Source organism: Ovis aries, chromosome 5, assembly GCF_016772045.2.
Source record: "Ovis aries strain OAR_USU_Benz2616 breed Rambouillet chromosome 5, ARS-UI_Ramb_v3.0, whole genome shotgun sequence".
Lineage (NCBI taxonomy): Eukaryota > Metazoa > Chordata > Mammalia > Artiodactyla > Bovidae > Ovis > Ovis aries.
This window is the reverse complement of record NC_056058.1, coordinates 80726578-80754465: the sequence shown is the minus strand read 5'-3', so window position 1 is coordinate 80754465 and position 27888 is coordinate 80726578. Positions and strand designations below refer to the sequence as shown.

The 27888-nt window shown below is 37.8% G+C and overlaps 1 protein-coding gene across 4 annotated transcripts in view; it reads right to left on the bottom strand.

The window, feature by feature from the left end:
* Window positions 1-27888, bottom strand: part of XRCC4 (X-ray repair cross complementing 4) — a 295443-nt gene that overhangs the window by 45453 nt on the left and 222102 nt on the right. The window contains exon 8 of one of the 4 annotated variants that reach the window (XM_060415986.1): window positions 23982-24012. The exons of the other annotated variants lie outside the window; for them this stretch is intronic. Within the exon in view, the coding sequence (XP_060271969.1) occupies window positions 23997-24012 (16 nt within the window). The 3' untranslated portion in view covers window positions 23982-23996. Of the gene's footprint in view, window positions 1-23981; window positions 24013-27888 lie in introns of those variants that run through there. 4 annotated transcript variants of the gene reach the window in all.

The following is a 27888-nucleotide window of genomic DNA, read 5'->3' as shown; positions in this document are numbered from 1 at the left end:
GCATAGTCAATAAAGCAGATGTTTTTCTGGAACTCTCTTGCTTTTTCCATGATCCAACGGATGTTGGCAATTTGATCTATGGTTCCTCTACCTTTTCTAAATCCAGCTTGAACATTTGGAAGTTCACAGTTCATGTACTGTTGAAGTCTGGTTTGAAGAATTTTGAGCACTACTTTGCTAGTGTGTGAGATGAGTGCAACTATGAGGTAGATTGAACATTCTTTGGCATTGCCTTTCTTAGGGATTGTAATTAATCTTTTCCACAAACCTTTTCCAGTTTGTGGCCACTGCTAAGTTTTCCAAATTTGCTGGCATATTAAGTGCAACACTTTCACAGCATCATCTTTTAGAATTTAAAATAGCTCAACTGGAATTCCATCAGCTTTCTAAGGCCCACTTGACTTCACATTCCAGGATGTCTAGCTCTAGGTGAGTGATCACACCATCATGATTATCTAGGCCATGAAGATCTTTTTTTGTATATTTCTTCTGTGTATTCTTGCCACCTCTTCTTAATAGCTTCTGCTTCTCTTAGGTCCATACCATTTCTGTCCTTTATTTCTGCCCTTCTTTGCATGAAATGTTCCCTTGGTATCTCTAATTTTCTTGAAGAGATCTCTAGTCTTTCCCATCCTGTTGTTTTCCTCTATTTCTTTGCATTGATCACTGAGGAGGGCTTTCTTATGTCTCCTTGCTATTCTTTGGAACTCTGCATTCAAATGGGTGTATGTTTCCTTTTCTCCTTTGCCTGTTGCTTCTCTTCTTTTTTCAGCTATTTTTAAGACCTCCTCAGACAACCATTTTGCATTTTTGCATATCTTTTTCTTGGGGATGGTCTTGATCACTGCCTCTTGTAGCAAGTCATGAACATGTGTCTATAGTTCTTCAGGCACTCTGTCTATCAGATCTAATTCCTTGAATTTATTTGTCACCTCCACTGTATAATTGTAAGGGATTTGGTTTAGGTCATACCTGAATGGTCTAGTGGTTTCCCCTACTTTCTTCAATTTAAGTCTGAATTTGGCAATAAGGGAGTTCATGATCTGAGCCACAGTCCACTCCTGGTCTTGTTTTTGCTGACTGTATAGAGCTTCTCCATCTTTGGCTGCAAAGGATAGAAACAATCTGATTTCGGTATTGACCATCTGGTGATGTCCAGGTGTTGAGTCTTCTCTTGTGTTGTTGGAAGAAGGTGTTTGCTATGACCAGTGCATCCTCTTGGCAGAACTCTATTAGCCTTTGCCCTGCTTCATTCTGTACTCGAAGGCCAGATTTGCCTATTACTCCAAGTGTTCCTTGACTTCCTACTTTTGCATTCCAGTCCCCTATAATCAAAAGGTTATCTTTTTTGGGTGTTAGTTCTAGAAGGTCTTATAGGTCTTCATAGAACCATTCAGCTTCAACTTGTTCAGCATTACTTTTCAGAGCATAGACTTGGATTACTATGATATTGAATGGTTTGCCTTGGAAATGGACAGAGATCATTCTGCCATTTTTGAAACTGCATCCAAGTACTGCATTTCAAACTCATTTGTTGACTATGATGGTTACTCCATTTCTTCTAAGGGATTCTTACCCACAATAGTAGATATAATGGTCATCTGAGTTAAATTCCCCCATTCCAGTCCTTTTGAATTCACTGGTTCCTAAAATGTCAATGTTCACTCTTGCCACCTCCTATTTGACCACTTTCAATTTGTCTTGATTCATGGACCTAACATTCCAGGTTCCTATTGGCCACCTCATGTGAAGAGTTGACTCATTAGAAAAAAACTCTGATGCTGGGAGGGATTGGGGGCAGGAGGAGACGGGGACGAGAGAGGATGAGATGGCTGGATGGCATCGCTGACTCGATGGACGTGAGTCTGAGTGAACTCCGGGAGTTGGTGATGGACAGGGAGGCCTGGCGTGCTGCAATTCATGGGGTTGCAAAGAGTCGGACATGACTGAGCAACTGAACTGAACTGAACTGATGCATTATTGCTCTTTACAGCATCGAACTTTAGTTTCATCACCAGTCACATCCACAGCTGGGTATTGGTTTTGCTTTGGCTCCATCTCTTCATTCTTCTGGAGTTATTTCTCCGCTGATCTCCAGTAGCATATTGGGCACCTACCAACCTACCAAGATGGCTAGTTCATCTTTCAGTATCTTATCTTTTTACCTTTTTATACTTTTCATGGTGTTCTCAAGGCAAGAATACTGAAATGGCTTGCCATTTCCTTCTCCAGTGGACCACGCTCTGTCACAAGTCTCCACAGTGACCCGTCTCTCTTGGGTGGCCCTACACGGCATGGCTCATAGTTTCATTGAGTTAGACAAGGCTGTGGTCCATGTGATCAGTTTGCTTAGTTTTTGATGATTTTTTTCATCTGTTTGGAGAAATATAAGAGACTTATGGAACCTTCCTTACAGGATAGACTGACTGGTGGTCATGAGTGGGGGAAGGGGGGACTGGATCTTGTTTTGATGGGCGGGGCCATGCTCAGTAAATCTTTAATCCAATTTTCCTTTGATGAGCCGGGCTGCGTTCCTCCCTCTTGTTTGACCTGAGGCCAACTCATGGTAGAGGTGATGAAGATAATGGGACCTCCTTCCAAGGGCCCATGCACACATTCTGCACTCAGTGCCCTCAACTGTGCAGCAGGCCACCACCAGCCCATGCCGCTGCCGGAGACTCCTGGATGCCCATGGACAAGTCTGTGTCAGTCTCCTGTGGGGTCACTGCTCCTTTCCCCTGGGTCCTCGTTCACACAAGGTTTTGTTTGTGCCCTCCAAGAATCTGTTTCCCAGTCCTGTGTAAGTTCTGGTGGTTCTATGGTGAGGTAAATGGCAACCTCTTCCAAGAGGGGTTATGCTGTACCCAGGTCTGCTGCACCCAGAGCCCCTGCCCCTCCAGCAGTCCACTGCTGACCTGCACCTCTGAAGGAGACACTCAAATGCAGTTCTATCTCGGTCTCTGTGGGGTCTCTGGCTCCTAGTGTGCACAGGTATGTTTGAGCCCTCTGAGCGTCTCTGGCGGGTATGGTGTTTGATTCTTAATGTGAAAGACAGTAGGGGAACCCTCCTACTGTCTTTCTAGGGCTTCTCCTTTGCCCTTGGATGTGGGGTATCTCCTCGAAGTCATTCTAGCACTGTGCAGCCACCACTCTAGTGCACTTACTCATTTAATTAAACTATAGATATGCATGTCTTGTGAGTGCAATTTTCTGATTTCTTTTATGACCTTATCTAAGAACATTTTGTATTGGTTATTTTCTAAAATATTCTTACACTGATTGCTTTATCTTTATTCACTATCTTATATTTGAGAGCAGGCTATATGTGTATAATTTTAGTTAGCAACAATTTTTTTTTGCTGTGGACATGTATCATAACAGTTATGGTAACAAAAGCCATATTTACACAGTAAACATTTTTTTTCCAGGATAGAATGAATTACAGAGTAATTCACTATATAGTATTTTGTTAATTTTTGAATAGGTAATATATATTTGGTACAAAATTTAAAGGCACACAATGATACACAAGAAATAGATCTTACCCCTTCAGCCAATAATTACCTCTAGGAACTAACTATTATTATTGATTTCTTAGCTCCATTTCCACAGATAATTCTAACAAAACTGAGTTTTAAATGTTTTCAGATTTATATATTAACCTAGTCTAAGTTGATGTGGCATGCCATGATATGCTATAGGACAATTTTCCAGAGAGTGATTTTCAGACTGAGTCCTTCAAAATATCCTATCTACAAGAGTTCTGTTACCTAATCATTTTGGGCGACACAACATACTCTTAATTCCATTTTGAAATTTATATTATGTATCTTAAGGAGACTGAGGTTTTTGGCAAGGAAATGGCAACCCACTCCAGTGTTCTTGCCTGGAGAGTCCCAGGGATGGGGAGCATGGTGGGCTGCAGTCTATGGGGTCGCATAGAGTCGGACACGACTGAAGCAACTTAGCAGCAGCATGTTTTCTTACTTTGTTTAACTTAGCACTTCACAAACTGACTTTACAACAGGACACTTTTTACCTCCCTTCCCCTCAAGAACACTAATAAGCAGTGTTTTAAATTAATTTATATTAGGTAGAACTGAAGAAACACAAGCTGGAGTTAAGATTGCCAGGAGAAATATCAATAACCTCAGATATGCAGATGACACCACCCTCATGGCAGAAAGTGAAGAGGCGCTAAAAAGCCTCTTGATGAAAGTGAAAGAGGAGAGCGAAAAAGTTGGCTTAAAGATCAACATTCAGAAAACGAAGATCATGGCATCCAGTCCCATCACTTCATGGGAAATAGATGGGGAAACAGTGGAAACAGTGTTAGACTGTATTTTTTTGGGCTCCAAAATCACTGCAGATGGTGATTGCAGCCATGAAATTAAAAGACGCTTACTCCTTGGAAGAAAAGTTATGACCAACCTAGACAGTATATTCAAAAGCAGAGACATTACTTTGCCGACTAAGGTCCATCTAGTCAAGGCTATGGTTTTTCCTGTGGTCATGTATGGATGTGAGAGTTGGACTGTGAAGAAGGCTGAGCGCCGAAGAATTGATGCTTTTGAAGTGTGGTGTTGGAGAAGACTCTTGAGAGTCCCTTGGACTGCAAGGAGATCCAACCAGTCCATTCTGAAGGAGATCAACCCTGGGATTTCTTTGGAAGGAATGATGCTAAAGCTGAAACTCCAGTACTTTGGCCACCTCATGTGAAGAGTTGACTCATTGGAAAAGACTCTGATGCTGGGAGGGATTGGGGGCAGGAGGAGAAGGGGATGACCAAGGATGAGATGGCTAGATGGCATCACAGACTCGATGGACGTGTCTGTGTGAACTCCGGGAGATCGTGATGGACAGGGAGGCCTGGCGTGCTGCGATTCATGGGGTCGCAAAGAGTCGGACACGACTGAGCGACTGAACTGAATTGAAACTGAAGTATGCTGAGTAAACAGTAGACAGTTGATAATAATGTATCAATATTGGTGCATTCCCTGAAACAAATGTATTACACTGAAGTATGATGTGAATCATAGGGGAAGCTGAGTGTGTTGCACATGGGAATACTTTGTACATTTGTCTCAATTTTTTTTTGTAAATCTAAATTAAAAGTCTTCTAAAAAATAAAGACCATCATTAAAAAAGTTAATTTGGGAACTGCATATGGGACATGAAATAACACTAAGATGAGAGTTAAGAAATCCAATTTCTAGATATCAATTCATGTGAAAACAGTTTATGTGAAATTTTTATAGCAATGAAGCAAAGGTTAATTTTCTCTAGAGATTATCTAAATGACTATATATTTGGGAGTGTATCTAACTCTTGATTATATGATAGAAGATAATCTAAAATAATAATCATAAAGAATGTATTTGTGAAGAAATGAAAATTACTATGAATAAAATATCTATATACTAAAAGATAACCTGTTTAGTAATGAACAGATGATATGGAGCTGTGGAAGATAGCCTGATAGACCAGGTCTTGTCCCTCAGCTCATACTTGTGGGGTACAGGCAGATCTCAAAGACATTGTGGACTGAGGTCAAGACTACTACAATAAAGCAAATATCCAATATAGTGAGTCAAGCAAATTCTTTTGGTTTCCCAGTGCATATAAACGTGTCTTTATTCTATATCATAGTCTATTAAGTGTGCAACAACATTATGTCTAGAAAATGCATATACCTAGGTTAAAAACATGCTTTATTTCTAAAAAAAAATGCTAAATATCATCTGAGACTTCAAGTGAGTTTTAATCTTTTTGCTGGTAGATGATCTTGCTTCAGCATTGACGGCTGCTGACTAATCAGGGTGCTGGTTGCTGAAGTCTGGGATGGATGTGGCTATTTCTTAAAATAAGACATCAATGAGGTTTGCCACATCAACTGACTCTTCCTTTTATGAATAATTTTTCTATTGTATGCAATGCTGTTTAGTAGCATTTTATCCAGACTAGAACTGCTTTTAAAATTGGAATCAACCCTCTCAAACCCTGACAGCTTTTTAAAATAAGTTTATATAATTATTTTAAATTCTTTGTTGTCATTTCAACAACCTTCACAGCATCATAATAGGCTTAGATTCTATCTCAAGAAAACACTTTCTTTGTTCATCCATAATAAGCAACTCCTCATACATTCATGTCTTATCATAAGAATGCAACAATTCAGTCACATTTTCCACTACTAATTCTAGCTCTCTTGCTGTTTCCACATCTGCAGTTGCCTCCTCCACTGTTTTTTAACTCCACAAAGTCATCAATGAGAGTTGGAATCAACCAGTTCCAACTCCTATGAATGTTGGTATTCTGACATCTTTCCATGAAATCATAAATGTGCTTAAAGACATCTAGAACGGTGAATCCCTTCTAGGTTTGCAACTTTCTTTGCCTAGATACATCAGAGGAATCACTCTTTATGGCAGCTATAGCGTTATGAAATGTGCTTCTTAAATAAGAGTCTTGAAAGTAAAAATGTCTCCTTGATCCATTGGCTGCAGAATTGGTGTTTTGTTAGCAGGCATGAAAACAACATTAATCTCATTGTACATTTCCATCAGATTTCTTGAATGACCAGAAGCACTGCCAATGAACAGTAGTATTTTAAAAGCAATCTTTTTCTGAGCAGTAGGTTTTAAGAGTGGGCTTAAAATATTCAGTAAACCATGCAGTCAATAAATATGCCATTATCCAGGCTTTGTTGTCCCATTTACAGAGCACAGAGTAGATTTAGCATAATTCTCAGGGTCCCAGGATTTTCAGAATGGTAAATGAGCATTTGTTGCAAGTTAAAGTTACCAGCTGCATCAACCTCTGCCTAACAAGAGTACCTTTGAAGCGTACCTTTCAAGCTTTGAAGCCAGGTATTGACTTCTCCTCTCTCGCTATGAAAGTCAAAGGAGCATATTCCTCCAGTATATGGCTGTTTTATAGACAATTGAAAATCTGTTGTTTAGTGCATCTGCCTTCATTAATGATCTTAGCAAGATCTACTGTATAATTTGCTGCAACTTCTACATCAGCACCTGTGTTTCATCTTGCATGTTTATGTTATATAGATGGCTTTTTCCCTTCAACCTCATAAAGCAACCTTTGTTAGCTTCCAACTTTTCTTCCACATTTTCCTCCCTCTCTCAACCTTCAAAGAATTGAAGAGAGTTAGGTCCTTGCACTGGATGAGGCTTTGGCTTAAGGGAATGTTGTGGCTTGTTTGATCTATCCAGACCATGAAAACCTTCTCTGTATCAGCAATAATGTTGTTTTGCTTTCTTATCTTTCATGTGTTTATTGGAGTAGTGATTTTAATTTCCTCCAGGAACTTAGCCTCTTTGCATTCACAACCTGGCTATTTGTTTGTTATAGGGAGCTCACCTATCAGCCTATCTCTGTTTTTCACATGCCTTCCTCACATGTCCTTCTGACATGCCTTTCCTTGAAGGGAAAAAGCTTAATCATTTCTAGCTTCTGATTTCAAGTGAGATATGTGAGACTTTCTTTCACTTGAACACTTAGAGGCCATTGTAGGGTTATTAACTGGCCTAAAATCAACATTGTATTGTGTCTCAGGAAACAAGGATGCATAAGGAGAAGGAGAAAGATGGGAGAATGACTGGTTGGTGGAGCAGTGGGAACGCACACAATATTTATTGATTAGGTTTGCTGTCTTACATAGGAATGTTTCATGGCATAACGAAACAACTACTACAATAACATCAAAGATCACTGATCATAGATTACTGTAACAAATAGAATAAAAATGAAAAAACTTTGAAATATTCCCAGAATTACCAAAATGAGAAATGGAGTCATGATGGGAGAAAATGCTATTGAAAAATGATTTGTTTGACACACTGCTGCCATAAAATTTCAATTTATTAAAAAACAAAAATGAAATACCTGAGACGTGCAATAAATGAATCTCAATAAAACAAGGTATGCCTGTATTCTAACATTGCAGAGCAAAAATCCAAATTTTGGGTGAACCTCTAATTAAGGGTATTAATGAAAGAGAAATGAGGCATGTGTCTGCTTAATCCAAGACTCATAAATACAAGGATCTTTACTATGAAGTTGTTTAACACCCCAGTAATTTTTGGCAGATGGTCTTAAATCAAAGTACTTGTAATATTTTTACACTTTTGGGTAATATCTGTGGACTGTCAAACTACTGCATTATTAAATAAATTTTTTGTGTCATATTGTTATTGGTTTTATGGTTTTAACGGTGATTCTGAGTATTTGTGGTTTCCTTTCTATCTGTTCATCATGCTATTTATGCCAGTTAATCAAGGGTTGACTATAGTTGAGTTCAAAGTAATTAGTTTTACTATATTCTCAAGTTGTTTCTTGATTTGCCTGAGTCATCTGCAAATATTATCAAATTTTTTCCTAATTATATTTGTAACCATTTTTTAAATTGAAATTGTACTCATATGAATCATTACCTCAAATCCTTCATTCTTAAGTAGTTTATTCCACATAATATTAACTAAATATAAGTAGGCAATGTGGTATTCTTTGTCTCTCTAACTGAATTTTCTATTGTGTTATTTATTTATTTTTTGCTAGGTTTTTTGCTAGATTATACTTGATTTTTCCAAGTTATGGCAGTATACAATTAAAGTTATTTTAACCGACCCATTTTTTTAAGATTTGCCATTAAAGAAAACTCTTTTTACAATTTACAAATATAGTAAATTATTCCTGTTATTCAACATATTTTCCTTATACTTTATTATAATTCTGCTATAATTAAAATCAAAGCTTTCTTAAAAGAATATTTAGTCACTAACCAACAAACCAACATGTATGTGATATCTCCTACACTATGTAGTTGAAACCATTCCCCACACCCAAATTTTAAAAATAGCTTTAATTTTCCCTTACTGCTAGGAAATGGCAACCCACTCCAGTATTCTTGCCTGGAGAATCCCGTGGACAGAGCAGCCTGGCAGTTACAGTCCATAGGGTGGCAAACAGTCACCTGAGATTGAGTCCACACACCAGTGATAGAGATAAAGCATGGACTTTAGATTGTTACTATCCAGGTTTGAGTCCCTGTTAGCCCACTTATTATCTGTGATTCTCCGTGTCTCAGTCTTCTCATATACAGTTAGCATTTTTATCCCCATTTTATATATGAGAGGGGTTCCCCTGGTAACTCAGACAGTGAAGAGTCCGCCTGCAATTCTGGAGATCCATGTTCGATCCCTGAATCGGCAAGGTTCCTTGAAAAATGAAATGTTGTCATTATTTCCTTCCATTATTTTTTGTTGGCAGTATTATTTTTCACCCTCCCAAGAGCTCTTATGAGCTATTTCTCCTTGAATTAGGTCTTCCATAATTTGTTTTCTATTATAGATGAAATTTGCATGTCACAGTGAGCTGCCTTATAGCCATCTGGTTAACTTTACCCATTAAGTTATTCTACTTATACCTTTAGTAGAAATCTTGCTAAATTTTAGCTTCTGAATTTGAAAGCTTAGATGTCTGCATATCTCTTGCTTAAAAGAACTAAACATGCTTGAGAGTGTGTGTACATTATTACACGGTGGTTCGGTCACTAAGTTGTGTCCGACTCTTGTGACCCCATGGACTGTAGCCCGCCAGGCTCCTCTGTCCATGGGACTTCCCAGGCAAGAACACTGGAGTGGGTTGCCATTTCCTTCTGCAGAGACTCTTCCCAACCCAGGGATTGAACCCGGGTCTCCAGCATTGCAGGCAGATTCTTTACCAGCTGAGCTACGAGGGAAGCCCCATATTTTTACATACATTTGTTTTTTACTTAATAGCATCAGAGAACTGATACAGTACTAAGGAAATTATTAGAATAAAAGCTAAAGGAAGGCAGGATCTTAGAGAGATAAAATGACTAATTTTTTTTTTTTTTTTTTGGCCTAAGGACATTTACTGGAACTTAGTGAGCTTAAACTGAAGTTTTCACACAATTGTGGGATACAGCGCGGTAGAGACAAATCTTAGGGCTTGCCCAAAGAGGAGACCTTCCCTCATAAAGGCCACGCAAGATTCATTTAGTAACCACAAACCTACTCTTGGGTATATCTGCAACTCAAATTAATGTGATTTAGGTGGTTTAAAAAAAAATTCTCAATGGTGAATGCATTATATACTGTGGTAACCCTTTCACAATATCATCATGCTATACACTCTAAAATACATTACGCTTTCACTTGTCAATTACATCTCAATAAAACTGCAAAATAAACAAGAACATCTCAAACCAGGTAATTTAAAATAGTTGAAGACCATTAGTGCCCCTATGTGGCAGAAGCAATGACAAATATTTTGCAGAGAAAACACCTTTACACTAGGTCTCAAAGAATTCCTACAAGTAATTTTCTTAAAAAAAAAAAAAAAAAAGAGTAACACACGGTAAAAAATTACTTCACTCAAAAGAAAACAGGGCTTATGAATGAGAACAGAAGAAACAACAAAAGAAATCGGTTGTGGAGATTTCAAATATTACGACAAATAGAAAACAATAAAATAACAATGCTTACTACATTTCAAAAATAAAAGATACTCAAGTATAGTAACAGGAAACTATAAACAATGATAAAGAATATCTGGAGAGAAACACACACAATTTCTAGAAATAAAAATATAATATCTGAAATTAAAAATTCAGTGACCAAGCTTAAGAGATTAGCCTTTCATATATGAAGAGAAAACTAGTAACCTAAAACATGACTAGAAGGAACTATGTGGAATTCAGCATGGAAAGTCAAATAAAGGTAACGAGACATAGAGAATAGAGTGTGATGGCCTAACCTAAGCATGATTTGAGCATCAAAAGAAAGGGATAGAGAGAATAAAATAGAAGAGATATCTGAAGAAATAAAGATCGAGTAATTTTCAGAACCAATGAAAGTGACCAATTAGTCCCCTTAGAAATCACAAATCACAAGCAAAATGACCAAAAAGAAATTTACATCTGGATGCATAAGAGTGAAACTTTAGAATTCCAAAGACAAAGAGGTAATCTTACAAGTAGCCTGTGAGAAAAGGCAGATTCCTACCAAGGAGTGATTGTGAGAATGTCAAGAAATGTTCAGTTTCCTATGAAATCAAATCTTTAGTGTGTTGAAAGAAAATAACTACTAACCCGAAGTCTAGCTTCAGTAGAATTTTTTCAAGAACACAAGTTAAATAAGGACATTTTTCCAACCAACTAAACTGAGAAGTTTGCCTCTAGTAGAGTATCATTGCTTGGAGAAAGAAGTGACAACCCACTCCAGTATTCTTGCCTGGAAAATCCCATGGACAGAGGAGCCTGACAGGCTACAGTCCATGGAGTCGCAAGAGTCAGACATGACTTAGTGACTAAACCAACCACCAGAGTACCATTAAAGGAAATTCTGAAAAATGTATTTCAGATAAATGGAAAATAATCCCAGACAGCTGTTTTAAATGCAAGTTCTAAATCCAAGTAGAAAAAAAAAAAAAAACAGTGAAAGTTATACATTTATAGATAAATTTAAATGATTTAAATGAGCACTGGCTATGTATACAAACTAATAATGAGAATGTCCTTTAAAAAAAAGACTTCAAGTGTCCCCAAATATGCAAAAATAACATTAACTTTGTGGGATTTCGGGATTAAAGGAATTTAAGGGAATTAAAGTTTAAAAGAACTAAAGTGTTCCAAATACTGAGTTCTCTAAAGGGAGCAAAAGTATACTTGATTGGCTTTTACAGTTTCATAAGTTAAGAAAAGATGTTGGAATTGTAGCTACTAAAAGAAGAGAAACAGTATATTTCCCACAAACAGTAAAAAGACAAAAGCTATCAGATGAGATAAAAAACAAAAGCAAAAAAGGCAGTTAAATGCAGTTCATCAGAGAGATTTCCAAACGGTAAGGATGCAAAAAGGTAGAAAGTAGAAAAGACGGAAAAATATATATACCAGGTAAATCCTAAAAAAAATAAACCTCCTGTGGCTATATTAATACCTCTTATTGAGATGAACATTACTAGAAATAATGAGACTGATTTGATAATAAAAAATTTTCATTTTTCAGGAAGATTAAACTATTTTATCTAATAATATAGCCACAGGTTATCAACTACAATGAAATATAGACAAGCTTATTATAGTTCAGTTCAGTTCAGCTCAGTTGCTCAGTTGTGTCCGACTCTTCACGATCCCATGGACTGCAGAATGCCAGGCCTCCCTGTCCATCACCAACTCCTAGTTTACTCAAACTCATGTCTAATTGGGTTGGTGATGCCATCGAACTATCTCATCCTCTGTCATCCTCTTCTCCTCCTGCATTCAATCTTTCCCAGCATCAGGGTCTTTTCTAAGGAGTTAGATCTTCACATCAGATGGCCAAAGTATTGTAGCTTCAGCTTCAGTATCAGTCTTTCCAATGAACGTTTAGGACTGATTTCCTTCAGGATTGACTGGTTTGATCTCCTTGCAGTCCAAGGACTCTCAAGAGTCTTCTCCAACATCACAGTTCAAAAGCATCAATTCTCCCTACTTAGCTTTCTTTATAGTCCAACTCTCACATCCATACATGACGACTGGAAAAACTGTAGCCTTGACTAGATGGATCTTTGTTGACAAAGTAATGTCTCTGTTTTTTAATATTCTAGCATATAAAAAATCCGATGGAGCCTGACAGGCTACAGTCCATGGAGTCGCAAGAGCCTAGGTTGGTCATAAGTTTTCTTCCAAGGAGAAAGCATCTTTTAATTTCAAGGCTGCAGTCACCATGAAGTCACCATGCAATCATCTGCAGTGATTTTGGAGCCCCCCCATAATAAAGTCTGTCACTGTTTCCCCATCTACTTGCCATGAAGTGATGGGACCAGATGCCATGCTCTTAGTTTTCTGAATGTTGAGCTTTAAGCCAACTTTTTCACTCTCCTCTTTCACTTTCATCAAGAGGCTCTTTAGTTCTTCTTTGCTTTCTGCCATAAGGGTGGTGTCATCTGTGTATCTGAGGTTATGGATATTTCTCCTGGCAATCATGATTCCAGCTTGTGTTTCATCCAGCCCAGTGTTTCTCATGATGTAATCTGCATATAAGTTAAATAAGCAGGGTGACAAAATACAACCTTGATATACTGCTTTTCCTATTTGGAACCAGTCTGTTTTTCCATGTCCAGTTATTATAGTAGTGAAGGATTTTAATGCAGCTCTTTTTAGGAAAATGGGTGTGGCTATAGATTTTAATATGAAAATTAACAAATCTGATCTACCAGACATATAAAGAACACATTACCAAACAAATGCAAGTGCAGACATATTGTTTTCTAGCACATACAGGACATTTGTGGGACCATAAGAAAATTTTCAACAAACTTCAAAGGACTGAATTCATATGGTATGTAACCTAAACTTTGCCACTTTCTAGTTTTATGACATTGTTGAAGTTCTTTAGCCTTTCTGAGCTTCAATCTCTTAACTTCAAAATGGGGCAACAATGGTATACACACAATGAGAATCTTACAAACAAATCTTACAAACCTCTTACAAATGAGAGGTTGTTTGGATTTTAAAATAATGAATTTAAACAAGGAAAGGCATGATTAGATATGTTTTATAAAGATCATTTTGACAGCAAGACCGAGAATGGCTTTAGAGAAAGGGGCAACTAGAAGGAGACATGTTAGGAAGAAATTATAATACATCATGTAAAATGCAGGGCTGGATAAAGCACAAACTGGAATCAAGATTGATGGGAGAAATATCGATAACCTCAGATACACAGATGACACTATCCTTATGGCAGAAAGTGAGAAACAACTGAAGAGACTCTTGATGAAAGTGAAAAAGGAGAGTGAAAAAGTTTGCTTAAAACTCAACATTCAAAAAATGAAGATCATGGCATCTGGTCCCATCACTTCATGGCAAATAGATGGGGAAACAGTGAGAGACTTTATTTTGGGGGGCTCCAAAATCACCTCAGATGGTGACTGCAGCCATGAAATTAAAAGATGCTTGTTCCTTGGAAGAAAAGCTATGACCAATCTAGACAGCATATTAAAAAACAGAGATGTTACTTTACCAACAAAGGACCATCTAATCAAAGCTATGGTTTTTCCAGTAGTCATGTGAAAGCTGGACTATAAAGAAAGCTGAGTGCTGAAGAATTGATGCTTTTGAACTGTGGTGTTGGAGAAGACTCTTGAGAGTCCCTTGGACAACAAGGAGATCCAACCAGTCAATTCTGAAGGAAATCAGTCCTGAACGTTCATTGGAAGGACTGATGCTAAAGCTGAAACTCCAATACTCTGGCCACCTGATGCAAAGAACCAAATTACTGGAAAAGACCCTGATACTTGGATAGATTGAAGGCGGGAAGATAAGGGGATGACAGAGGATGAGATGGTTGGATGGCATCACCGACTTAATGGACATCAGTTTCATAAGCTCCAGGAGTTGGGATGAACAGGCAAGCCTGGCATGCTGCAGCCCATAGGGGCGCAAAGAGACACAACTGAGCAACTCAACTGAACAGAACTGATAATACATTAGATGAGAAATAATGTGGACTTGAAGAGCATATCAAAGGACATATCTTCACAAATATCTATCTTCCTATTTATAATTTCAGTCACAAAGAGAACTAATAGAAACTAGGTCTACTAAATGTGTAACTATTACTTTTAAATTCTTTGGTGAATAACAGAATGTTAAAGCACATGATTTTTCATTCACTAAAAAGAGAGAATATAAGCAGCAATCTTCAAGGCAAATGTCTTTGTGACATAAAAAAATGCAACTGAGTTATAGTATCCTCAGTTGCACACACACATATATATATTACATAGATACAGGTACAGATTTACTTTTTAATTAAGTCTACTTTCAAAGTATTCTCTTTTTTCATTCTTTAATATTGTCTAAAGTTTAATAATTCTCACTGTTAGGTACTTCTTCACAGTCAATCCCCTAAAGCAAAGACACTGCATGTTTCTGTTACCTGCTATTAACAGATACTTAAACTACTTGCATATTAGTGTATTCATTAAATAGTCTTACAAAATTCAAAGTAAAATATTTCTACACATAGATTTTTGAGGGAGTTTGTAAATACAAATGAAGCAAGTACTAAACTCTATTTTCTTTATAATTTTTATTTACATGAAATTTGGCTAACATGAAAATAAATGTAATTTAAATTTAAACAATGAAACTAAAACTAATCTGAATAATATATCCGTATAGCATAAAACATTACATATGAACAAGGTCCCTCCCTAATTTAGCTTTGCTTTTGTTTTCTATCATGGATTCAAAGGCCATAAGTGGTAGGAAGCGTGATTTAAATTTGGGAGGAATAACACTTGGCTGGTGTAAATCATGCTTCCCAAGTGGTGCAGTGGTAAAGAATCTACCTGCCAATGTAAGAGACACAAGAGACGTGGGTTCTATCCCTGGGTCACGAAGATCCCCCGGGGCAGGAAATAGCAACCCACTCCAGTATTCTTGCCTGGAAAATTCCATGGACAGAGGAGCCTGGTAGGCTACATTCCAGAAGATCACAAAGAGTCAGACACAACTGAGCACACACACACACACACACACACACACACACACACACACACACACACAGTGTAAATCATAGTGTTAATAAGGATGGTTATTGCAGAGAATGCCACAGCAGCATATCTTTGCCAAAAGAGTTCTCATTTCTCATAGAACCAAATCAATTTTCATTTTCATGTCCTATAAAAGAGTATCATAATTAAAGTGAAAGGAAATGAAGTTCATTCATAGTGAAAGGATGTGCTGAAATAAAATGTCAGAATTGATCAATGGAACAGGCAAAGAGATAGATGTGACTCCAAGCGGTCTTACACATTGTGTCTACCAATCATTTTGGAACTCTTCCAAACAATACATCAAATTAAAGTCAATCCAAGGGAGAAATTTGTAATTTCGATAATTTATACTTTGGCATAGACAATGCCACATATTTTTGATGCTGCTATCTGGAAAGAAGAACAGAGAAGAAGAGAAGAGGAGATCAAGGTCACGCTCATTTGCAACTTCTCTCTTATCCGCTGCTGCTGCTGTTGCTGCTGCTGCTGCTGCTGTGTTGCTTCAGTCGTGTCTGACTCTGTGCGACCCCATAGATGGCAGCCCACCAGGCTCCCCTGTCCCTGGGATACTCCAGGCAAGAACCCTGGAGTGGGTTGCCATTTCCTTCTCCTGCTAGAAAGCATCAAACTGTGTCTCAAGTCTGACAACACATCATCCCTTTCATGTCTCATCTGGATTAGTACAGCTTCTCAACTGGTCTTCCAGAGTTCCACTCTGGTCCATTTTCAATCTACCATAGAGTGCAAAAAGTGATCTTACAAAGCAAATCAAATAAAATTCACTGTTTAAAGCTCTGTAAGTTTCCCAAAGCACACAGAATAAAATCCACACTCCCTTACTTTGAGCTCTAAGGTCTGCATGATCTGGCCTGTCTGTGTGTGTTACTTCCTGCATATGTTGCTACCCACCCACACTGCGTTTCTTCCCACCTTAGAACTATTGCATATACCATTCTGTCTTCAGGGAATACCTCATTCTTAAAAGCCTACTCCTTATGCTTACATGAAGCTTAAATATTACCTGCCTCGAGTCCTTCCTAACCACCCATCTCAACTCCCTGTTTTGTTTCCTTCTTAGTATACATCATAGCGTACAATCACTTTTTTTTTTCACTTTTTTTTATATTTATTGATTTTTTATAAAATTTTTCACCTAACATGTAAGCTCTGTAGTGACAGTCGTGAACGTCTTTTCTAATGGCACCTTTTTATATATAATTTCTTATTATAGAAATATAAGGTAGATTATTTTATATGCACATTATTGTTTTTTTACTCTGAAATAAAAAGACTGTTTTAAAAAGCGTGTTCCATACTAATGCATGGTGTTTGGTGAAAACATGATCCTAGGTCAAAGAATTCTTTGCAAGTCCTACAAACTATATGTTCTTCCTGAGGGTCCCTGATGCATATTAACATACTGAAAGCTTCCATAAGTAAAGAAATTGTTTTACTTTTACCCAATCCATTGATTACTGTATTTGTAGATTCTGGAAACTCCTTAATTTCCTTACTAGGTAGCATTTATTAACCTTTTGAGATATTAAGTGTTCAACATAAGAAACTTCGAGAAATGATAGGATAGAGTTCCAGGAAAGAACAGCTTGTCCACTGTCTTTTTTTATTTACTTACCTAAATGAATTCAAGGATTTCATCACAGCACCAAACAGTTCTCCCCCAAACCCTTCTGTTCTAAAAATGTGTTTAAAAATGTTCCCCCAAATGTCTTAGGATGTCCAAAAAATGACTTTTAAAGTTCTAAAAAATGTCAAGAAGTGGAAGAAACATATTATCATTAAAGCTGTGCTTAGTCACTCAGTTGTGTCCAGCTCTTGGCAACCCCATGGACTGTAGCCCGCCAGGTTCCTCTTCTGTCCATGGAATTCTCCAGGTAAGAATACTGGAGTGGGCTGCCATTCCTTCTCCATCACTAATGCCATGAACTAGCAATAAATCATTAAAAATTTACACATACCTAAAATTCAGGCCTAAATCCAGATTTTCTATTTTGTGTGTTTTATTTTTGAAACATGGTTCTTTAACCATATCTATGCTAATTTTATAGTTATTGTTATCATTATTACTTTGCAGGTTTTTTTTTTTTTTTTTGCTTGTGATCTAATAAGGCAACCAGAAATTTTCTCAGTTAATTCCTACAAGGCTGCTTAGAATTTGCTGCTAATGTTAATATCTGCATATGGTTTTTATAGGCCACGCATATTCTTTGGAGTAATGTACATATTACTTGAATGTTCACTGACAATAAAACATTTTTGTTTAGCCAGTTTACCAAAAGTTTCACTGATAGTCATAGATACTCGGAAAACATGGCTTTTTATAGCAGAATATGTTGTTTTTTAGTCACTAACTTGTGTCTGACTCTTTCGTGATCCCATGGGCTTGTAGCCCACCAGGGTCGTCTGGCCATGGCGTTTCCCAGGCAAGAATACTAGAGTTGCCATTTTCTTCTCCAGGGGATCTTCCCAACCCAGGGACTGAAACCCGCATGTCCTATACTGGCAGGTAGATTCTTTACCCCTGAACCACCAGGGAAGTTCACAGCATACTATGGTGAAGATAAATTTTAAAGATAAAGTAGTAGCTTTACTCTTTTTTTTTTTCTTTTTTTTTCTTTATTTTTACTCTATCTTTGAACTATTTTGTTTCAAAAACCAAAAAATTTAAACCTTGACATCCAACAATACTGAGTTTCTATTGCTCCCGTTGTTTTTTGATTATTTCTTTGGCACAAAATACTTACTTGAGCAGAAAAATATTTCTAAATTTCTTTTTTGTACTTAGGAACTTTCGTAGCTATACATGCCTCTGGTTAAGGAAAAGTCTGTCTGTTCATCTGCTAGCAGATGGTGTAAACAGTTAGTCATGGTTATTTCCTTTTTGTCATATTTTATTCTTTATTCAATAGAGTATTTAAAGTACTATTTATATCTACCTGGTAGCTCAGACAGTAAAGCGTCTGCCTACAATGCGGGAGACCCAGGTTCAATCCTTGGGTCAGGAAGATCCCCTGGAGAAAGAAATGCAGCCCACTTCAGTACTCTTGCCTGGAAAATCCCATGGACGGAGGAGCCTGGTAGGCTACATTCCATGGAGTCGCAAAGAGTCGGACATGACTGAGTGACTTCACTTTCACTTTTCATGATAAAAAGAGAAAAAGACAAAGTTAAACATCTTTTCCATTTTAGAAAAGAGATTTTATAAGAGGTAAAGTTAGATATTAATCACATTATTAAAATGTATAAATGACATTATTTTATAAAATTAAGCCAACTTTAAAATATCTATACATTGGTTTCTTTCAGAGTTAATTTAAAAGAAACTTTTGTAATCCACTCTGTCAAAAACTGCTTTTGTAGCTATGTATAAGATCATGGCATCCGGTCCCATCACTTCATGGCAAATCTATGGGGAAAGAGCGGAAACAGTGGCTGACTTTATTTTTCTGGGCTCCAAAATCACTGCAGATGGTGATTGCAGCCATGAAATTAAAAGACGCTTACTCCTTGGAAGGAAAGTTATGACCAACCTAGATAGTATATTCAAAAGCAGAGACATTACTTTGCTAACAAAGGTCCGTCTAGTCAAGGCTATGGTTCTTCCAGTGGTCATGTTTGGATGTGAGAGTTGGACTATAAAGAAAGAAGAGCACAGAAGAATTGCTGCTTTTGAACTGCGGTGTTGGAGAAGACTCTTGAGAGTCCCTTGGACTGCAAGGAGATCCAACTAGTCCATCCTAAAGAGATCAGTCCTGGGTATTCATTGGAAAGACTGATGTTGAAGCTGAAACTCCAATACTTTGGCCACCTGATGTGAAGAACTGACTCATTTGAAAAGACCCTCATGCTGGGAAAGATTGAGGGTTGGAGGAGAAGGGGACAACAGAGGATGAGATGGTTGCATAGCATCACTGACTCGATGGATGTGGGTTTGGGTGGACTCTGAGAGTTGGTGATGGACAGGGAGCCCTGGTGTGCTGTGGTTCTTGGGGTCGAAAAGAGTCAGATATGACTGAGCGACTGAACTGAACTGAACTGAACTGAACTAATTCTTGTATATTCTAATTTTTTTCTGGGGTAATCTAATGTAAAATCACATTCATTCTCTCATTTATTAATTCAACAAATATTTCATGTATGTCTAACACTCAAAGTACAAGTATCTTACTAAATGGCATGTATGTTACTAAATGGAATACAGAAGTCACTGGGGTCCTATATCAGTGTTCAAGCAGTTTAAAAATTGAGTATACAGATAATTCGCATAGATAAATAATAGACAATTATCCCATAGATAATTCCCATAGATAAATACCAGGTAAGTAGTTTAAAAATTAAAGGATAATTATCACTTAATAGCCTACAAGTTCAAAGAGGAAAGGTTATACTCATAATTTCCAGGGTAAAAGAGGTGATTTTTGAAGGCTAAGATTATAAAAGAGGTAGGAAATAATAATTTCCAAGCAGAGAGAACAATTTAGGAAAAAAGTATATATATAAGTGGAGCAATGAGAAATATTTCTGGAGTTTCAGTAAATCTAACATGAGAACAGTAACTGTAAGTAAAGTATAGCATTATATTCAGCTCAGTTCAGTTCAGTCTCTCAGTCGTGTCTGACTCTTTGCGACCCCATGAATCACAACACACCAGGCTTCCCTGTTCATCACTATCTCCCGGAGTTCACTCAGACTCACACCATCGAGTCCGTGATGCCATCCAGCCATCTCATCCTTGGTCGTCCCCTTCTCCTCCTGCCCCCAATTCCTCCCAGCATCAGAGTCTTTTGCAATGAGTCAACTCTTCGCATGAGGTGGCCAAAGTACTGGAGTTTCAGCTTTAGCATCATTCCTTCCAAAGAAATCCCAGGGTTGATCTCCTTCAGAATGGACTGGTTGGATCTCCTTGCAGTCCAAGGGACTCTCAAGAGTCTTCTCCAACACCACAGTTCAAAAGCAGCAATTCTTCGGCACTCAGCCTTCTTCACAGTCCAACTCTCACATCCATACATGACCACAGGAAAAACCATAGCCTTGACTAGACGGACCTCAGTCGGCAAAGTAATGCCTCTGCTTTTGAATACACTACCTCGGTTGGTCATAACTTTACTTCCAAGGAGTAAGCGTCTTTTAACTTCATGGCTGCAATCACCACCTGCAGTGATTTTGGAGCCCCCAAAAATAAAGTCTGACACTGTTTCCACTGTTTCCACATCTATTTCCCATGAAGTGATGGGACCGGATGCCATGATCTTCGTTTTCTGAATGTTGAGCTTTAAGCCAACTTTTTCACTCTCCTCTTTCACTTTCATCAAGAGGCTTTTTAGTTCCTCTTCACTTTCTGCCATAAAGGTGGTGTCATGTGCATATCTGAGGTTATTGATATTTCTCCCGGCAATCTTGATTCCAGCTTGTGTTTCTTCCAGTCCAGTGTTTCTCATGATGTACTCTGAATAGAAGTTAAATAAGTATGGTGACAATATACAGCCTTGACGCACTGCTTTTCCTATTTGGAACCACTCTGTTGTTCCATGTATAGTTCTAACTGTTGCTTCCTGACCTGCATACAGATTTCTCAAGAGGCAGGTCAGGTGGTCTGGTATTCCCATCTCTCTCAGAATTTTCCACAGTTTATTGTGATCCACACAGTCAAAGGCTTTGGCATAGTCAATAAAGCAGAAATAGATGTTTTCTGGAACTCTCTTGCTTTTTCCATGATCCAGCAGAATGGGAAAGACTAGAGATCTTTACAAGAAAATTAGAGATACCAAGAGAACATTTCATGCAAAGATGGGCTTGATAAAGGACAGCAATGCTATGGATCTAACAGAAGCAGAAGATACTAAGAAGAGGTGCCAAGAATACATGGAAGAACTGTACAAAAAAGATCATCACGACCCAGATAATCATGCTGATGTGATCACTAATCTAGAGCCAGACATCTTGGAATGTGAAGTCAAGTGGGCCTTAGAAAGCATCACTATGAACAAAGCTAGTGGAGGTGACAGAATTCCAGTTGAGCTGTTTCAAATCCTGGAAGATGATGCTGTGAAAGTGCTGCACTCAATATGCCAGCAAATTTGGAACACTCAGCAGTGGCCACAGGACTGGAAAAGGTCAGTTTTCATTCCAATCCCAAAGAAAGGCAATGCCAAAGAATGCTCAAACTACCGCACAATTGCACTCACCTCACATGCTAGTAAAGTAATGCTCAAAATTCTCCAAGCCAGGCTTCAGCAATACGTGAACCGTGAACTCCCTGACATTCAAGCTGGTTTTAGAAAAGGCAGAGGAACCAGAGATCAAATTGCCAACATCCGCTGGATCATGGGAAAAAAGCATTGTATTAGGAGGTAAGATTGTGAAGGTCTGGTCATAGAAAAAGGACATCATTCACTCTGGGAGGGGAGGAAAGAAGCTACAGTGACGCATTAGGATGAATATGACTGGTGACAAAGAACAAGGAGTGGAGAACATCTACTGCGTCAATAATCAGAGACAAGTCTCCCAAGTGGTGGCCTGGGAATGTAACCACTGAAAGAACGGCCAAGTCAGCTGACAAAAATGGAGATCCATATCCTCATTTACATTTAAATTATAATCGTTAAATAAAATTACATTGAGCAGAAATGGGTCAATAATAAGGCTCAATACTATTTCTGTTGTTTATGACAATTGGAAATAATTCTACTCGAGTTAATATACTGAATTTTAAAAGATCATTTTATCCTGTCACTAAATCTACAATAAAGACTTAAGTTCCTCTATTTTCCTGTGAACTAAGAAAAATCCAAAATATATTTTTGTCAGTGAGTCTACAAAATAAATAAAAGACACACATTTGATGAGATTTTGATTTATGAAAAAATAACTTCATTAATATGCAATTGATCAAACAACTAAACCAAAAAAAAGAGGTGGGTGGTGAGGGGAAGTAAAGAAAGAATCACCTGTGCATTCAGTTCAGTGGGATGCTAACTGGCCTGTAAAAATGAGAATAAAGAGTCCTGCTGCATTTAACTTGCAGAACTAGAAATTACTATTATCTACAAAAAGAAATTAAATCATTTAATTAATTATAGAAATATGGTATAATTCAAAATGTCATTTATATGAAATAAAATAATGCCAGTTCATTACCATAAGGCAAACAGTGGGGAACTGAAATGTGTATTTAAAGATTTATTTCAAATTAGCTTAAGTATGTGGGTAATGAATATCATGAAACACTGAATTCTTCAGCAGAAAAACATCTAGTCAATCTCAATTATTCTGGGGGATACTTATTAGTATTAGTAATAATTATAAACAGAAACTGCTGTCTGCAAGTGTTTTCCAAAATTCCATGAGACACTCCAGTAAAAGGTGTTTTAAATTCAAACGCACTTGCAAAATGTTGATTTAATAAGGCTAACATGCAAAGAAATGTTCACTGTGAACCTCAAGGAAGGGCTATAGCCTGTGGTTTTCTCAAAGCAGATGGCTAGGGAACATGTTATTTGCCAAACATTTTTTATTATTTCAAGTAGTAAACTCTGAGATGCTCCTCTGTGAGAAATGATGTGATTCATTTTCCCTACAAACTTTGGTAGTTTTACTTCACTTTTCTTTATGTCTTATTCACAGAATGTCCTCTAGTCCCATATCTTGCCTCACACCTCAAATATATAACACAGACACAGACACACACAGACACAGACACACACAGACACACAGACACACAGACACACACACACACACACACACACACACACACTATGAAAGTTGCTCAGTCGTGTTTGACTCTTTGCGACCCCATGGACTATACAGTCTATGGAATTCTCCAGGCCAGAGTACTGGAGTGGGTAGCCTATCCCTTCTCCAGGGATCTTCTTGACCCAGGAATCGAACTGGTATCTCCTGCACTGCAGGCAGATTCTTTCCAGCTGAGCTACCAGGGAAGTCATATATATATATACACACACATATATATAGCCACATTTATGCAAATACAAAACTTGAAATATGTATATATCTTTCATATCCATCTACCTATAAAAATTTATACTCCCTGAGCAAAACCCAAGGATAGAGTTGTCTTCTCCTTCCCTTTAACCCAAATCAAAAATCTTAACACAAAATGCCTCCAAATCAGCTGTCATACAAAAGAACCTAATAAATTAAAATGTTTTGGCATATAAAGCTGATAATAATCAGGTATACAAAAATTTTAAAAGAACAGGGCTATTTAATCTTAATCTAGAGAAATAAATCATAAATAGTATTGTGGCAAAAGGGGAGATGAAGTTTGAAGGTGGATAAAATCAAAGGGAAGATGTTTCTATTCTGCTCATCCAATAAGTATTTTATATCAGCATCTATTTACCTTGCTTACATGTAGGTCCAGTAATAAATTTTCATCCAAGAGAAGCACTGCAATTATATTTTGAGAAAAGTATTTAAATTTTTCATTGTTTTTCTCCCACCCCTCCCAACAAAAAAGCAAAAAAAAAAAAAAAGAAACAGAAAATAGAGAAAGAAAGAGAGAAAACAAACTCAGGCAATTCTATAGGAAAATGACAAATCTTTTTTAAATACATATTTTATCAATTTTATAATTGCATAATCTTAGTGTGAACTGTGATACAGAATTATATAATTTATGAGCTGAAACTCTTACTAATGACCTGGTCCAATATTCTCATTTTTGTGTGAATTTTAAAGAGGGAGAAGTGATAAATGAAATCAAAGTCACACAAACCTGTGGTCTAACCGAAGCTTAAAACCCACGTCTTCCAATTCTTTGTACCTTAGGCTTTGCAATTCACTAGAGCGCCTCCTACATTTTATTTTGTTTTTGAAAATCTTCACATGTTGCAGAAAAATAAGACACACTAATACATTTTGTGTTTGTGTTCCACGAACCTAATGTTTAAATATTAAAAGTTACCAGTAATGTTTAGTTTATTTTCTATCTGAATTTATTCATATTTATCTGCTGATTTTGAAGTCTTGACAACACTTGCAAAATCTGCCAAAGCTGAATGATTACACAACACAAAAAAGTAATGCCTGTGTACTTTCCCCCTTTAAAAGTGACTCTGTTATTATGCGTAAGGAAAAGCACATCTTTACCTTCCAGTATTCTTGTGGGGAGGCAATTTTGCAGCATTTTATAAACTTCTGAATAGTGGATACTGACAAAAGGATAAAAATTCAATTTTTTAGAGAACAGAAAATTGTGAAGAATTTAAGACTTCTTTGTACTAATTTAGAAAATCCTAGAGCCCTCTAAATTATTATATGAGCTCTTAAATAAGAAGTCATGAATAACGAAAGATTTCCTTTTCACGTTGTGTAGATAACAATGTGAAAGATTCTTTCCAACTAGTTTTTGGTCATGAAATGATCAGCTTGAGCCTTAATAATGTGCTTTCTAAGTTTTCAAGTAATGAAGATTTGTTTTTAGCAGAGAATCCTTATAAGATACATAGTACAGAATATACAGAGTACTTGGAATGTAGCAAAATCATCATAAATATTTATAATATGAATGAAGTAGACATTTAAATTTTGATTTTGTTAAACAAAATCAATGAAAGTATCGACTTTACATACCATTCTACATAACGTATACATAATCCCATTTTTATAATTTCTTCGTTGTTAAAACCAAACGTAGTCAAGACTATTTCAATTCTCTGTTTTGGATTAAGTAAATTTAACGTATTATGTGAGGGAGATCTCTGGTTGCATTTCCAATTTGTAAAGAGGTTGGAAGTCATCATTCCTATCCTTACAAATAAAGTCGAAGAAACTGAAAATCAGTCACTTTCCTTGGACCAACCAGATAATCGAGTTTGCAGAGTAAACCATCAACCTCAAATCTGGAGAGAGAGATTAATCCAGAATATCACAGCTGAGATGTGCTTCTCTGGAGTTGAGGACTCTGGAACCATGAATTGCTAAAAGGGAATTTTAGTGAATTGCTGGAAGCTGAATGTAGACTCCCTTGAGAGTAAGACACTGGGGGTGGGGCCGGGGGCTGAGTTTTGGGGAATCCCCACCCTTTCCTGGATTTTGCCTCCAGGAATCCCACCAGCTTCCCCTGGTGAAGATCCAAGAAGAATCCTCTCCTGATTCTAGCACTGGTTAGGCAATAAGCCATCTTTGTGGATATGCTGATAGAGATTCTCCATAACAAAGGCCTGCCCTCCAGGGAAATATACTTCATCTGCACTTCTCACATGCTTGCTCAGTGGCAAAATCAAGTCTTGTCTAACTGTTTCCTGAATCCATGGGCTGTAGCCTGCCAGGCTCCTCTGTCCCTGGAATTTCCCAGGCAAGAATACTGGAGTGGATTGCCATTTCATTCTCCAGGGGATCTTCCCCACCCTGAGATCGAACATATCTGCAGGCAGATTCTTCACCACTGAGCCACCTAAGAAGCCCTCTTCCCACATGGGGTAACGATTTTCGCATGTTCCAGACCTATCTCTCTTTATTATGTCACTTAAGGGGTGGGGGTGGGAGGGAGCTATAACACCGCAGAAATACTTGGGAAATTCACAGCCCCAAGACACAAGTCTGCTGAAAGACTGATATTAAATTATATAAAGATAAGATGCTTTTCTCCTACACCATTTCATCACATCAACAGGGTTTCAGTAAAATACCAGTAGATTAGAGTTGAAAGAGCTGGAAGATGTAGACTCTCTTTGAGAAGTACTCAGCTCAGTTCAGTTCAGTAACTCAGTCGTGTCCAACTCTTTGAGACCTCATGAATTGCAGCACGCGAGGCCTCAATGTAAAGAAATAGAGGAAAACAACAGAATGGGAAGACTAGAGATCTCGTCAAGAAAATTAGAGATACCAAGGGAACATTTCAGGCAAAGATGGGCTCGATCAAAGGACAGAAATGGTATGGATCTAACAGAAGCAGAAGATATTAAGAAGAGGTGCCAAGAATACACAGAAGAACTGTACAAAAAAGATCTTCACAACCAAGATAATCACGATGGTATGATCACTCACCTAGAGCCAGACATCCTGGAATGTGAAGTCAAGTGGGCCTTAGAAAGCATCACTACGAATAAAGCTAGTGGAGGTGATGGCATTCCAGTTGAGCTATTTCAAATCCTGAAAGATGATGCTGTGAAAGTGCTGCACTCAATATGCCAGCAAATTGGGAAAACTCAGCAGTGGCCACAGGGTTGGAAAAGGTCAGTTTTCATTCCAATCCCAAAGTAAGGCAATGCCAAAGAATGCTCAAACTACCGCACAATTGCACTCATCTCACATGCTAGTACAGTAATGCTCAAAATTCTCCAAGCCAGGCTTCAGCAATACATGAACCATGAACTTCCAGATGTTCAAGGTGGTTTTAGAAAAGGCAGAGGAACCAGAGATCAAATTGCCAACATCTGCTGGATCATGGAAAAAGCAAGAGAGTTCCAGAAAAACATCTATTTCTGCTTTATTGACTATGCCAAAGCCTTTGACTGTGTGGATCACAATAAACTGTGGAAAATTCTGAGAGAGATGGGAATACCAGACCACCTGACCTGCCTCTTGAGAAATCTGTATGCAGGTCAGGAAGCAACAGTTAGAACTGGACATGGAACAACAGACTGGGTCCAAATAGGAAAAGGAGTGCATCAAGGCTGTATATTGTCATCCTGCTTATTTAACTTCTATGCAGAGTACATCATGAGAAACGCTGGACTGGAAGAAACACAAGCTGGAATCAAGATTGCCGGGAGAAATATCAATAACCTCAGATATGCAGATGACAGCACGCTTATGGCAGAAAGTGAAGAGGAACTAAAAAGCCTCTTGATGAAAGTGAAAGAGGAGAGTGAAAAAGTTGGCTTAAAGCTCGACATTCAGAAAACGAAGATCATGGCATCCGGTCCCATCACTTCATGGGAAATAGATGGGAAACAGTGGAAACAGTGGCAGCCTTTATTTTTTGGGGCTCCGAAATCACTGCAGGTGGTGACTGCAGCCATGAAATTAAAAGACGCTTACTCCTTGGAAGAAAAGTTATGACCAACCTAGATAGCATATTAAAAAGCAGAAACATTACTTTGCCGACTAAGGTCTGTCTAGTCAAGGCTATGGTTTTTCCAGTAGTCATGTATGGATTTGAGAGTTGGACTGTGAAGAAAGCTGAGTGCCAAAGAATTGCTGCTTTTGAACTGTGGTGTTGGAGAAGACTCTTGAGAGTCCCTTGGACTGCAAGGAGATCCAACCAGTCCATCTGAAGGAGATCAGCCCTGGATGTTCTTTGGAAGGAATGATGCTAAA